Genomic DNA, 14,594 nt, shown 5'->3' with positions numbered 1-14,594 from the left:
CTTACGATGTCGGGAAGTGATGTTAGGCGTAAACAGGTCCTGTAGCCGTGGCCGCTGCTGAGGCTGGCGAGCAGGGCGCCGGCTGCCACTGACCGGAGAGAGAAGCTGCCTGCCGACGTCAGCCTGGGTCGCAGCCGCCGCCGCCGGGGTAAACAGGTAAGCCATGAACTTCGGGTCGGGGGACGTGGGCGGGCCCGGGGCGAGATGAGCCTGACAGGCCCGCGGCCCGAGGAAAAGCCTTCCCAGGGTGAAAGAAACGTGGGAATTCCGCCCGGCTCTGGGAGCGGTTTTACCCCCGGCTAGGGCCTGGAGCTTTACGCGCTGATGCTCGCAACCATTTTAGGAGGAAACTGAGGCTCAGATAAGTTCAAGGAGTTTACGTAGTGAAGACAGCCCGCTCCATCACCCAGGTCTTCCTAATTTTCCCCACACCCCACGGATGGAGCCTGCTCGTAGCGCCCAGCGTGGGTCCGGAAGAGCCCGGGGGCCCGGGGGGTGGAGAGCGCGTTACCACCCTGATCTTCAGGGAGCTTAGTCCGGCTTTTGTGCCCGGTGCTCCTCAGGTGCTCGTGTGGTGGTAGCTGGGAGAGAATGCCGTAGTCGGCTGTGAACCCTCTGCCTACACTTGCTCTTCGGTCTGACCCATCTCATTCAACTATGTGCCTTCCAACCGTGCAGCTGGCTCCGGCCAGATACACGGGAATCTTGCCTGACTCTCCTTCACTCCTCCTCAAACCCCTGCATTCAATCATCCTTTACTAAGTCCTATCAACTCGACTTACAAAACATCTCAAATCGGAACACTTTTCTTCAGCTCCAAGCCTTGGTTACTGAAATAGCTTGCTCTGTTTGTTGTCACAGCCATTCATGCCACAGACATTTGCTGAGTGCCAGTTCTGTGCAGGCACCATGCCAAATGCTCGGGTAACAGTGATGAACAAGATAGTTGTAGCTCCATCCTCTTATTCCCTCCAACCCATTCTCCATCCTGGGTTAGAGTGATCTCTCCAAAAGGCATATCTGACTATGACTCTGCTGGCTGCCCATTAATTACCCTTATGAGAAAATCCAGGCTCATTGCTGCAGCTTTCAGAGCCCTCCGCCATCCAGCCCTAGCCTCCCCACCTCGTCTCATCCCGTTTCTCTCTTCCCCTTGCTCAGTGTTTCTACCACGCTAGCCTTTTGGCTCTTGGAACACATCAAATTTCTCACAGCCTCAGCATCTTCACACATGCTTTTCCTTCTGCCTGGAATACCTCCTCCCCCTTTAACTTGAAAAACTTCTGGACACCCTTTAGGTCTCAGAGTGTCACTTTTTCAGAAGACTTTTGTTTACAAATGTTTTTTGTAATTTTGTTTACATATGAATTATGTCCTCTTGCTTCGGCTTCACGTAGCACCATGTGCTTTTCTTCATACTGTTATCACAATTCATGATTATCTTTTTACTGTCTGTCCAGAGGTCAGAGGCTAAAGCATTAAAGCATTGTCTTCACTTCTCTATCCCCAGAGCAGGGACTCAGTAGATGTTTGTGAATAAATGCAAGCTCTCAGGGAAGAGAGTGGAAGTTGAAGCAGATCTTTGTGCCCTCAGGTTACTTGAAGCAGTTGTTCTAATTAATCAGCTGGTAGGTGTTAAATGCTTAGACTATATGTGTAAATAGAAGAAATAGGAAGACAGATCTTTTTTAAAAGCCCAATTATAAGGGAGCTCTGGATGATTAAAATGTTTCAAAATGAAGATGCTAGCCAGCTTACTTGAATGGGCTCCAGTGAGGCCAAAGGCTCTGGACCACGGTCATACACAGCCAAACATACATTAGTTGGCCCACACAGTGTTGGATGTTTTTTTTTTTTTTCCTTGCTTAAAAGTTTTGAATTAGATACTCTCCTTTAAAAATCAGATTTCATATATTAATCTGGATTTCTGGTCCTCTTGAAAATCAGTTCTTGCAAGAATGGAGCTTAAGTCTTTTTAACCATTGCTCTTCCTATGGCACACCTACCCCGGGAGGTCACTCGCAGAATCGCCCCATTCAGAACAGAACTTCTCTAAGGAAGCTGGAAGGGAAACAGGTGAGGCTGGGGGAGGTGGGAGGGAAGGGCTGGCGCAGGGCCAGGTTGTGGTAGCCTTCGGAACACCTGGGGTGTGGGAATTGGTATAGCAGCCAATGGCTAGACCTCAGTAGCATTGCCTCCCTTTTTAGACAGGGTATGTGCTCTCTTATTTTTATTTTATTTTATTTTGTGTGTGTGTTTAAGCCAGAACGAGGGTGAGTTTTCAGTGTTTCCTTCCCAGAGTTGAGGCATCCTTTGGACCAGGAATGCAAGGTGGCCTGGGAAGGGAGAAGTTATCTCTGCTGGTTCTCTTGTCTACGGAAAAAAAAAAAAAAAAGCCAAACTCCTTAGCTTAGCACACAGGGTGTTTCTGATCTGGCTCCATCCGACCTTTCCGGCTCCATCCTCTGTCTTTTCATCTTCTAGGCAGGATAGGCCCTTCCAGTGGCTTCATGCTCTTGTCCAGGCTGTTTTCTCTGCTTGGAATGCCTTTCCTTGGCCCTTATCGGTATGTTCTTGATGATATTTCACTTCTTTTTGTGTTTTCTGCTAGAAAGAGACTGACCCCTTTCAGTCCCAGTTCAGGCAGCTGTGCCTGTGGCGTACATTTTGGGTAATATTCCTACACCTGGCTTCTTATTTTTTTAACCTTAATTTTTAATTCACTTAGATTTTCTTTTACTTGTCTTTTATGTTGTTCCTGTACTATATTTGAAAAGCTCTTTTATTTCTTTTTGGGTACATAGCTGTGGTTAAATAAATATGCTTATGGCTCGCAACTTAGTTCACATGTCACTTCCTCACCCCAAGTTAACTGTTCTATTCTCCTCCACGCTTTAGTGATATTTCTGTAAAAGCACTTAACACAGTATTATTTTTCAGTGTGCATGTCTGTCTTCCTCCAGCTAAACTCTGCGCTCCTCCAGGGCGCGCACCGTGTTGTACTCATCTTTACCCCCAGCATCTAGCAGTGTTGGCATGTAGTAGGCCCTCAAGAAATGTGTGTTGAATGAACGATGCCTGTGACAAGCAACTGGACTTTATTCTTTCCTGACCCTTGCTCCTATGACACACCTCTTCCTGGCTGACACTGTTACCCCTTCAGAGCAGGACTGCTCTTCTCTAGGGAAGCTGGAAAGGAAACAGGTGAGGCTCAGAGAAGCAGAGGCAGAGGGAAGGGGGAGCCTTTGGAACATCTGGGTTTTTGGCATTGGTGTCCGGGGCCGGGAGTGGGGCTGGGCTGGAAGGAGGCATTTCCTTGAGTGGCTGGGAAGTGATCGGGGATTGGGGCTGGTTTCTTTACAGCCATGGCCAAGGACATCCTGGGTGAAGCAGGGCTGCACTTTGATGAGCTGAACAAGCTGCGGGTGTTGGACCCAGAGGTCACCCAGCAGACCATAGAGCTAAAGGAAGAGTGCAAGGACTTTGTGGACAGTGAGTGTCATCTGGGGAGACATGGTGCCACTCAGCTTTGTGCCCCGCCCCCACCCCCGGACTGCAGCTTTTGGCCCTGCCACAGTGGAGCTGCTGGCTCCCAGAAGGTTGAGCCTGGCCTTCATGAATTCCCGTGTGCCACCCACCTTGTCTACCTGCCTTCTTGTGTAGTCCCAGAGCACCAATCAAAACAAACACTGCAATGGAGAGAGGAGGGTATTTGTTTAGATATGCCATCTCAGGAACCTTAAACTTCAGAACTATGGCTTGGGGGTGGGAAGTGGAGTTATGATTTGATTTCTTGGGAGAAATAGTGTTCTCAGTGCCCGGCTTGCCTTTATTGATGGATTGATTGATTGCCATGCCTCAGGGCATGGCCATAAGTAAATAAATAGTTCCCTGACCAGGGATCAAACCCGTGCCCCCTGCAGTGGAAGTGCAGAGTCCTAACCACTGGACTGCCAGGGAAGTCCCTGACTTGCCATTATTTGGAGTGAAAATTTCTAGAGGCAGTTCAAAAGACTCATTTTTTTTAGCTAGAGATACCCGGGATGCCTCCTGTCCCAGCAGCCAAGCAAACCCAGTAGCAGTGAATACAGAGCAGATCTAGCTAGAGCAGGGATTTCTGAGCTTTTGGACATCTGTAGGCTGTGGAGAGAGCTTGACTGGTGAAAGGTAGCGTGGGTTCTCTCACCAGTCTTCTGATTGCTGTGTGCATGTCATCCTACCCTCTGGGTCTTAGTTTACTCCTCAGTAACATGGGGTTCCACTACACCCAAGGACATTGAAAAAAGCAAATGTGAGATTAAATCCTTAAATGCTCTGAGCTTTTTATTAGCTCAGGTCATAGGTGGAAAGCCCCTACCCCACCATTAACTGAAATCTAGTGTCTTATCTGAGGCTTGTCTAGAGGCAGTGTTCACGTCCTGAGGCGGTTCTTTCATGAACACAGCCCTTTGTGCCTCAAGATCCAAATACGCCCCAGTCCAGCTCTGGGCACCTGGCCACCCTTCTCTAGGTTCAGACCAAGGGTGTCAGACACCAAATGTTTTCTGACACAAATTAGAAGGCGCAGTTAGCCCTGCCCTCTTGCTGCAAGGGAATGCTGAGGGAGAGTGGTGATGCTGAGAAAATAAAATTTTGTTTTGTTCTTTCCCCAAAAGAAATTGGCCAGTTTCAGAAAATAGTTGGTGGTTTAATTGAGCTTGTTGACCAACTTGCAAAAGAAGCAGAAAATGAGAAGATGAAGGTAAGATCAGCATGAGTTTTGTCTAAATCTTGGCCTGGTTCACTAGCCTCTCATCCTTCTGCCCTCTTGACTTATTTGGGGGTAGGGGAAGGTGGGCGGGGATTCTTTAATTAGAACAAGATTTTAAATAAGAATACCCATGCAAATATTGAATGATTATGTTGTACACCTGAAATAATTCCTGGTCCAGTTAACCTACTATTGAACTCTTATATGCCAGTGTACTTTCAGTCATTGTTTCCTTTAATCTTCACGTCATCACTGAGATAGGTGTTTACCCTCATTTTATAAATGAAGAAAGGCGTGCAGAGTGTAGATGACTTGGCAAAGGACACAAATGGCACACCAAATGGGCCACCGTGTGCCAGGCTCTGGGGACACTCCCAGCTCTGCGTCAGAGCTGCAGTTCCGTTCTCACCAGGCACTTTGGGATCGTGAGGTTAATTAAGCCTCTTTCTGACTGACTCCTAAAGCTCTGAGGCTCAACTTGCCCCACGCTGCACCCCACCCTCCACCGGCCCCAGGCAGCGTCCCTTCCCCACTTGAGGACTTTAACGAAGCCATGGCTTTCTTTGGCAGTATCGTGTTTTTCTAGGCCATTGGTGCTCGGAACTTGCTCAGATCTATAGCAAAACAGAGAGAAGCCCAACAGCAGCAACTCCAGGCACTAATAGCTGAAAAGAAAATGCAGCTTGAAAGGTAAGAAGTTCTGACATAAAGCAAGTTCTTTACTGAACTGCAGTTCTATTTTTCCTTTTCGAATGGTCACCTCTTGTCCTTATTCTTCATCATCGTTCTCCCAGGAATAGTGTCTTAACTTGTTATCCTGATTAAAATAAAAATAAAATTACATTTCATGGGAAAAAAAAGTCACTATCAGACAGCCTCTAGTAGTTTGAGAGCACGAACACTCAGGTAGTGAGTGTCCAGAGTTGGCTGGCTCTCTGAAAGGAAGACTTGCAGGGCTGGAGACTTCTCATGGGTGGCCCTAGGTAGGGCTTTGCCTCTTATTTTTTCTTTCTTGCCTTCACTAACTTCATTTTGAACTTACACCGTTTCTTGGAATCATCTAAATCACTTAACATTCTTCTCTAGAAGAATTAAGTCCATGGTTTATTTCATCCATTTTGAGGACTTCTAACAATTTTGTTTTTCAGGTATCGGGTTGAATACGAAGCTCTGTGTAAAGTAGAAGCAGAACAAAATGAATTTATTGACCAATTTATTTTTCAGAAATGAACTGAAAATTTCATTTTCTAGCAGGAGGGCAAAAAAAAGAAAAAAACCCCACAACCCCCAAAACAAAAAAACCTCTGTACCAATCCAGTGACTTGACCAATGACCCAAGTGTGTTGTGTGAGATGGTGTGTGAGGAATGCAGCGTCTCTGAAGGCAATAAAACAAATCTGGGGGAGCTTGTTTCAGACGTTAGTGCCTATCTGCAGGCGAACACCCAGTGGCCATTGTGGTCCAGGTTCTCACCTCTTGCATTCTCAGTCTGAACTGAGCGGCCTATAAACTTTTTTTGTAAATTCACAAAGCTTTGGAAGGAAAAGCAATAAATTATTATTTTCAAATGGCTCAATCTACCTCTTTTCCTGGTGCCCTTGAAATGTACATTTAACCCTTTGTAAGAGAACCCTGGGCTCTCTAGCCCCGGGTCCACAAAACAAACCAGGCAGTGGTCAGCAGCTACCTTTATTTTGACCAGACACAGGAGTCAGATGATACTCCCAACAATCAGACCATTAGGGCTTGTAAGCAAAACAGGCAAAAAGGGGGAACTAACCAGAACCAGCATCTACCATTTTCCATGTGTGTTCACAAGCTTTTTTGTTTTTTTTTTTTGAGTTGGCCTCGAGTATGAATTTAGAGAAAGCCAGCAGAATACCAAGTACTAACGTGAAGAGACCCTATATGCACACACTGGACCTGTCATGCACAGCTCCCCGCCACCCGTTGCCTTTGACTGGGAATGAGACAGGAAGGAATTATTAAACTATTCGGTAGGACGAAGTTATCTGGTAGGAGGGACACCTCCAGCGCAGGTTTGAGACACCAGATGTGAAAGGAACTTGTTAGGTGGTCTGTAAAAAGTAACAGAAGACTGAGGCTTGGGAAGAGCATAAACAAGGAGACTTTAAAGAATCTCTTCTCCTGGGACAACCTGTTTAGGACAGGAACAGTACACCTTCCAATTTGACCCATTTCTGACTGAAGGTCATGCCAAGGTTGAACGTTTAAGGAAAACTAAGTTTAACCCTCTTACAGAATAGCTCACCCCCACCTGGGTGTGGGGACAAGAAAACAGTTTTTAATGAACATCACAGAGGCACAGCTTCAAGCTTAAAAATGGCCTGAGACACCCCAGTGACACGCTGTAGAGTCATGAGTCAAAGGGTTAGTCACAGGTATACTGTGGATCAAATGACTCATGAACATGCCAAGTAGGCCGTGTTGCTTGGAGGTTTATCTGGTGTCTGGTCTGGTCCTGCCTTTAGTAATCCTACAATGGCACTTGGGCACACAGTGAGGCCTTTGGCACCACTTCCCTATAACCTAGCCCTCACCCCTCTGCTCATCCTCAGGTGATCGGTCTGTTTATGCCAGTGCCCTTGGAAGACGAGGGTTTGATGTGCCTCCTGCCAGTGCCTTGGCCTTGTGTGTTGCTGCTGGTGTGTTTCAAATACTACTGAAAACATGGGTTCTGAGCATTTTCCTGGTACTGGGTCCAACAGGAAACTGCCCCGTGGTCACCTCTCCCCTGGACCCGGGGTGATTTTTCCTCATTTTTTCTTTCTTTTCTCCTCAGACTTGTAGTAGGGGTTGTGCAACATGAAAAGCAGAAGTATAAGAGGGATGAGAAAGTAGGGCATGTAGACAGATATAAGGAATAGTCGTTCGTGGAAAGTCTTAGGTCCTTGTCCTCTGAAACAACTGGCTTTGGAGAAATCCTCGAGTAGAAATGTGGAGAGGATTGGAATCAGAGTTGTCATTGTTTGAACCGAGTAGATGATTGCAGGGGTGCGGATCCACCTGCAGCCTCCTGAGGTCATCGAGGAGAGAAAGAGATAAGGGTTAGATCTGCTCATGGCTCCAGGTATGTCCACAGCATCCTCCACCCTGTCTCTGCCTGCTCCCTTCAGCTGAATCATTCTAGCTCCTTTTCCACCAAGTGGAAACTGGATGTGATATAATAATGCCCAAGGTGCAGACTTACGTGACAGCCGGAGCCCTAGCCACTGACTGCCAAAGAACACTGGGTGGTGTCAGAATTAATTCAGAAAAACTCTAGGGCAGTTAAATCGCCATTACTAGTTAAACCAGGTTGGTCTAAAATGCAATTGGGGGAAGGGGAGGAGGCGGGGGCAGCCCTGTCAGCAACATCTCTTTGCTAAGTAATTATATATAGGTGAGAGGGATCAAGAGATTCTGCTAAGAGATGGCTTGGGGGTTCCAGTGGGAGAGAAGCTGTACAAGCTTAGTTACCATGAGCACTGGTATGGCCACCTTCTTTTTAAAGGCATTCGTCATGGGGACACTGTAAGAATAATTTTTAAATGAGAAGTTAAGCCATTTAGAGATTAGCTTGATGCTACTGCTTAAAAGCCAGTATGATACCACCCAAAGCAGAAAAGTAAACGCACCAACAAGAAAGAAATTCTGTTGGGGGGGTGAGGTGGGGGGGAGGGACAATAAAAAGGAACAAGTTCAAACTTGAAAGTAGCCTCAGGTTTCATGTGTGTGAGAGATTTCCAGTTGACTGAGGCAGTCCTGCAGCCCAGCTGACCACAGACACTAGCCTGAGCCACATTAATGTCCCTATACAAGATCTATCCTGGCCGTTCCCACCAATCCTATATCACCCTCATACAGCCTCCAGGGACCACTCCCCTCTCCCTTGGTAAAACTTTCCCAAAAGATTTCTGGCACCTGGTTTCAGAGCAAAAATGGGATTTCCCCATTTACTAACCTTTGAAGAAGGCATATGTTGCGACAGGAAAAAAAGGCAGCTGAAACACAAGCTCGCAAAACAGGAAGGACTTAAACCACACCGGGGGGTTCTGTAGCAGGGGGTCTTTGAACTCCTCAGTATACCACTGCCGCAGGTTTCTCAGCTGGGAAAAGATGAGGATCACAATGAATACAGCTACCTGGCAGGACAGGCTTCAGCAGGTCCAACCCGCTGGCAGAGCCTCTCACTACCCAGCTCCCTTGGCAGCAGACGGCACACCCAGCTGGCTTTTGTGGTGCAGCCTAGATGGTCATTTAATAAAAACTCACTAGCTCTAACTCAAATGTTACCTTCTCCCAGCAGCTTTCCTCAGCTCTTCCAGCCCGTGTGCTACCCAGCATGTCTGTGATAACACATGTCCAGGTGTGGATACTGTCAGGAGCAACAGTATGTGGCACTTAGTAGGCTCTCAGCTGAACGCACAAACGTGAAGTATCTGCCAACAATAGCCTTCTTTGTAAAGAAATGATGTGAAAACCCCTGACGTTTGTCCTTTCAAAATAGCAATTGCACAGCAAGCTCCAAGGGCCAGATTGCCTCAAATACAGAAATAAGTTTGTCTTTTTTTGGGGGGCGAGGTGCGGGGGGAAGTGTAAGGGAGGTAAATCTAACCTCTGTGAAGTTGCAATTTTAGACAATCTAACTTATCCCCAAATCTCAAGTTCCTTGTCATTCTTTACCCCCCTAATTCTAAAGTTTTTTTCTCTTTTAGGACATCAGTAGTATATTTGCAGAGGAACAGACTCTGCCTCACTCTGGAGAGTGACTGGTCTCAGTTCTAGCTTGGGCCCCACCTTCGTGATGACACTGTCAAATCAAAAGATGCAGATCCATGTAGACGAGGCTGCAGGCAGGGGAAGGAAGCAGGAGGGTTTGAGGCTGCCCATTTTGTGCTCTTTTAAGAGCCCAAAGCCTAGGGCTCTCCACACTACATAGACTACTGAAGGTCTGTCACATTTCACATTTAACCTCCTGGAGATGGCATCTTGATATTATGATAAATCGAGACAGCTTCCAAGATGAGCATTTGGCTTACAATGGAAAATCCAAAGATATTTTCCCTGTTAATTTTTAATCTAAAGATAAAGGCTCACTATTGTGAAATAGAGGCCTCTGTGCTGCAAGTGAGCTTTAAGCAAACATCCAGAAACAAACATTCTGTTAGCATAATATTAATTACAAAAAGGCCTTAGCTAGATAATCAATTTATTGACCAAGTGATCTTGAATTTGTATTTGACTTGAAATTTAAATTCACAGCAATATCCTTAGCTTCCTTCTAAGCACTTTTCAGGATGGTAATGTGGTAGAAAATATTCATAAATATTCACTGCACCTCTCCTGGGCTCTATTTTCTCATCTGTAAAACAAGCAACTTGGACTAAATTTTTTAAGATCCTTCTTTGCTTTCTAGATTTACTTAAAAAAAAAATTGGAAGGATGTATTTTGAAAGATTATTGCAGAATTTAAAAGGCATTCTGGTTCATTTGGGCTTCCCTGGTGGCACAGTGGTTAAGAATCTGCCTGCCAATGCAGGGGACATGGGTTTGATCTCTGGTCCGGGAAGATCCCACATGCCGTGGAGCAGCTAAGCCCGTGCACCACAACTACTGAGCCTGCACTCTAGAGCCTGCGAGCCACAACTACTGAGCCGGCGTGCCACAACTGAAGCCCACACGCCTAGAGCCTGTGCTGTGCAACAAGAGAAGCCACTGCAATGAGAAGCCCGCGCACCACAACGAAGAGTAGCCCCCGCTTGCTGCAACTAGAGAAAGCCCACACGCAGCAACCAAGACCCAATGCAGCCAAAAAACAAATTTATTTTTTAAAAAAAGGCATTCTGGTTCATTTGAACTTCACTTTCTATTTAATTCGTATACATTCAGATCCACCTATTTCATAAATCCAGGCAGATTTGCACAACACTGTAATTTCTAAGAGCTGCAGGATGATAACAGCAAAATTTAAAACACAGTTGACCCTTGAACAACACGGGTTTGAACTGTGCAGATCCGCATATATGCCGATTTTTTTCAACAGTAAATACTACAGTACTACACGGTCAGTCGGTGGCTGGCTGAATTTGAAGATAGGAACGTGGGTATGGAGGGCTGACTATAAACTGTACATGGATTTTCGACTGTGGAGGGTCAATGTCCTTAACCCCCAAGCAGAGTGATGAGCATGGTACCCAGGGGCTGAGTGCCTGGCTCTGAGTACTGGCTCTGGGCAAAGCACTTAATCTCACTAAACTTGTTTCCCAGTTATAGTACCTACCTCGCTGTTGGTAAGATAAAAAGAGTTAATACTTACAGTCATTAGAACAATGGCTAGCACACAGTAAATGTTAAGATTACTTAACTGAATGTAATACATATTTGGATTAAATTATACATAATTTAATCCTATTAAAATCTCAGCATGAAACTGGTCATTAATAATTATTAGGTAAGACCCCCAAAAATAAAACTGTTTCTATGTATAACTGACTCACATTTGACTCAACTTATCATTGTTATCCATTAAAATATTCACCTGGCCTACGCACATGGATTTCTAGACCGAAGTTGCTACTGAACAGCTTGCACTCCTCTTAGAACGAGCGCACAAACTTTCAGCATCTAGATGCTCACTTGTTTTCCCGTATTTTAACAGAAGCAATGCTACCCAGCTGCAGATGATACTACAAAATGCTTCCCATCCTCTCCATGTTCTAATCCAAACTAAATTCTTATTGTTTCACAGTAAGAGTTTTTCCAAGTGTTGATATGCTTCAAACCAAGAAAGATATTTGCAAATTTTAGCCTAACCATTATGTGATCTCCACAAGCTTTTTAGTTCTGGAGAAATTCCTTCTATTTAGGGAGGAAAAACACAACAGATGTTAAAATTTGGCATTTTTCAAAGAGAATGTGAAAATAACTCAGGGCTTTTATTATTATTATTTCCCCATACAGAAGCAACAAAACCATCATTGCCCACCCCAAAGCAACAAGGTGTGAATAGAGACACAGGCCTTCCAAGCTGGGTGGCCCGTGTTACTAAGGTCTTTAAACAGTATCATAGACAGACAGACAGACAGACAGACACACACACACACACACACAAAAACAGTTACAGAGTTTCTGGGTCAGATCCTGCCTATGTTGGCCCTTGACCTTTTACAACAAGTCAACTTAAAAAAATAAAGTTGAGAAAACTACCAAATCAAATATATGTTTAAATGGGGTCTTTATGATTTTGGAAACATTTTAATTGTATTTTGTGAGTGGAGAGCAAGAACTTGTGGGAATGGCACATTCACAAAAGATAGGAAAACCAACAGCTGTTAAGTCTGGAACGGTTGGCTACCTGGAGTAACATAACTGCTATGTATGTATGTATTTATTTTGCCTGTGCCGGGTCTTAGTTGCGGCACTTGGGATTTTCGTTGTGGCAGGCGTGTGGGATCTAGTTCCCTGACCAGGGATTGAACCGGGCCCCCCAAATTGGGAGTGCAGAGACTTACCCACTGGACCACCAGGGAAGTCCTATGACTGCCTAGTATTAAAGGGACTCATAACATCAGAGACTGTGAACAGGTAGCCTGCTTGAGTTCTGTTGGCCACACAGACTTGGCACAGACGTGGCTCTCCTTTCTTCAAGGCAACTAATGGCTAATGCGGAGCTGTGGCGACCTGTTTAGAAGGATCATGTACCACCTGGGCCTGTGTCGTAGGCTGAATAATGGCTCCCAAAGACATCCACATCTTAATCCCTGGAACCTATGAATGTAACCCTATTTGGCAAAAGTGACTTTGCAGATGTGATTAAGTTAAGGATTTGGAGATGGGAAGACTATCCTGGTTATCTGGTGGGCCCTAAATGTAATTACAAGTGTCCTTATAAAAGTTGGGCAGAGGGAGATTGGACTAAAGAAGAAAAGGCAGCAAAGTGATGGACCGAAGCAGAGATTGATGTGATGTGGCCACAAGCCAAGAACACCCACAGCCACCAGAAACTGGAAGAGGCAAGGAACAGATCCGCCACTAGGACCTTCAGAAGGAACGAGACCTACAAGACTCATTTCAAACTTCTGACCTCCAGAACTGAAAGATAATAAATTCGTGTTGTTTTAAATCACTGTATTTTTGTAATTTGTTACAGAAGCAATAGGAAACTAATACATCTTGTATATGTTTGAGCTTGTGATTTAACTCATCTCTCTCCTACTTGACAGTTGAAGCTACAGAGCCCTGACTTGCCCAAGGAACTCAAGAAGTTCTTGGAAGAACCAAGTCCCCAGACAATGCTCTTGCCACACACAACCTACACTTTTCCCAGGAAAAGGTAGGTCAGAGGTCTTCCCATTTATGCTTGGAGCTAGAAACAAACCAGACTACGGAGTGGGGGTTTATTGTTGAGCAGTGGCTCTTAACCTTTTGGGGAGGGTCAGACCCCTGGAAAAGTTGATGGAAGCTATGGAAAACAAGGCACACACAATTTTGCATGCCCTCTTAGGGGTTCATGGACCTCAGGTTAAGAACCCCTGCTCTGCAGAGAAAAAGCATTTAAGGAGAAACAGAGGTAAATCAAATCTTTAGGTAGACACATCAGGCTTGCCTCTAGTTCTGCAGACAGATTGGAGAAGTGTAGAACTGAGGACTGGAATTCCGTGATAGAAGGTTACAGGGTCCAGACATGAAAATAAAACTCAATAAATAAAAAGCATTTAAAGCAAAAGTTAAAGTTTGGGGTAAAGAATGCTCTCCAACAACCAGGAAATGGGGCTTTCGCCTCCGTTTCTACTCAGATGCTCATTCTTGCTCAAACCCAATAAAAAAGGCCGATTTGAAAAGGTGTCGTTTACTTATGAGCTTTCGAAGTTGCTGGATCCTAATCTTGAAATCAGGACGCTCTGCGAATGTCCCTTAGAGGGGTCTAATACTACTTGCGTTATTTCTTTGGGATTAGTCGGTATTTTTAAAGCTCTCCCAAGAAACACAACTTGAAAACAAATCCAACATGTGTCCATAATTTAGACACTGGTTCATCCAGGCTACTTCCCTCAAATACTTACAACTGACCAGAGCTGGGGTATGTGAGTCTTAAACCCAGGGAAGAACTGTCTTTAAAAGGAGCAAGATGTTTGGCTCCAGGAGCCTTGGGGAAGCGGCTGGGAGAGACAAAGAAAACCCCGAGGAAGAAGTCGAGTTGAAGGGTAAGGAGGGGCCGGAGCGCCGGCGGGACCCAAGGAAAGCAGGAGGGAACCCTGAGTGGGCGAGGCAGGGCGCCAGGCAGGAGGAGGGGAGATCACGGGGACGCCGGGGCAATCGCTACGCCGAGGGGCGCCAACCTCGGCGACCGGCGGCTAGGACAGACGGCGCCCTCACCTCCACGGGGTAGAGATCGCGCGGAAGCACCGCCTGCAGGTCCACGAGCAGGGTGATGGGGATGTGGGAGAGGAAGTAGAGGCCCAGCAGCCACTCCAGGCCGCGCCGGGCGCCCAGAGGCCCCATCATCCGTCGCTTGGCAGAGCAGGAGCCCAGACTACGCCGGAGGGAACGCGACGTGAGAACAGGCCCGCAATCGCGCCATCCCAGGAGCCCGCGCCCCGCCCCGCCCCGCCCCGCCCCGCCTCGAGGGCGACGAAGGCCGCTCCCATTGGCTGAGAAGCCGCGCCCGGGCCGGGAGCGTCTGCCGAGGAGACCAGCGGACCGTTTCCATTGGCCGTGGGGAGCACCGCGTGACTTGGGGGCGGGGCTGCTCGGCTGCCGCGTGGGGCCGCTCCGGGCGCGGGGCTTGCACAGCCAGAGGTCCTGCCTGTCGCGGGGCCTTCCGGCCTTCTCTCCGCGATCG

At 46.6% G+C, this 14,594-nt stretch overlaps 2 protein-coding genes across 2 annotated transcripts; one reads left to right on the top strand and one right to left on the bottom strand.

Annotated features, from left to right (window-relative positions):
* The first annotated feature begins 1 nt into the window (after window position 1).
* Window positions 2-6,041, top strand: IFT20 (intraflagellar transport 20). Its single transcript, XM_082861022.1, is given in 7 exon segments — window positions 2-156; window positions 2,964-3,171; window positions 3,174-3,204; window positions 3,364-3,492; window positions 4,656-4,741; window positions 5,337-5,440; window positions 5,899-6,041. Coding segments are annotated over 6 exon segments (480 nt in total). The 5' UTR covers window positions 2-156; window positions 2,964-3,123; the 3' UTR covers window positions 5,981-6,041.
* Window positions 5,997-14,312, bottom strand: TMEM97 (transmembrane protein 97). Its single transcript, XM_082861021.1, has 3 exons — window positions 14,129-14,312; window positions 8,715-8,859; window positions 5,997-7,787 (listed from the first exon to the last, which is right to left on the bottom strand). Exons 1-3 carry the CDS (start codon window positions 14,255-14,257, stop codon window positions 7,528-7,530), a joined length of 534 nt encoding a protein of 177 aa, XP_082717147.1. The 5' UTR covers window positions 14,258-14,312; the 3' UTR covers window positions 5,997-7,527.
* Between the last annotated feature and the right edge of the window lie 282 nt (window positions 14,313-14,594).

Source organism: Leucopleurus acutus, assembly GCF_964270905.1.
Source record: "Leucopleurus acutus genome assembly, chromosome: 19".
NCBI lineage: Eukaryota > Metazoa > Chordata > Mammalia > Artiodactyla > Delphinidae > Leucopleurus > Leucopleurus acutus.
Note: the sequence above shows the minus strand (reverse complement) of the source record. Positions and strands in the feature narration are given on the sequence as shown.

Bases quoted from the DNA above. Each gene is read 5' to 3' on its own strand.
- TMEM97 (XM_082861021.1), bottom strand. From the start codon at position 14,257: ATGATGGGGCCTCTGGGCGCCCGGCGCGGCCTGGAGTGGCTGCTGGGC. The intron at 8,860-14,128 runs GTGAGGGCGCCG...ATCTTTTCCCAG, and splicing joins GCGATCTCTACCCCGTGGAG to CTGAGAAACCTGCGGCAGTG. The intron at 7,788-8,714 runs GTTAGTAAATGG...CGATGACCTCAG, and splicing joins AACATATGCCTTCTTCAAAG to GAGGCTGCAGGTGGATCCGC.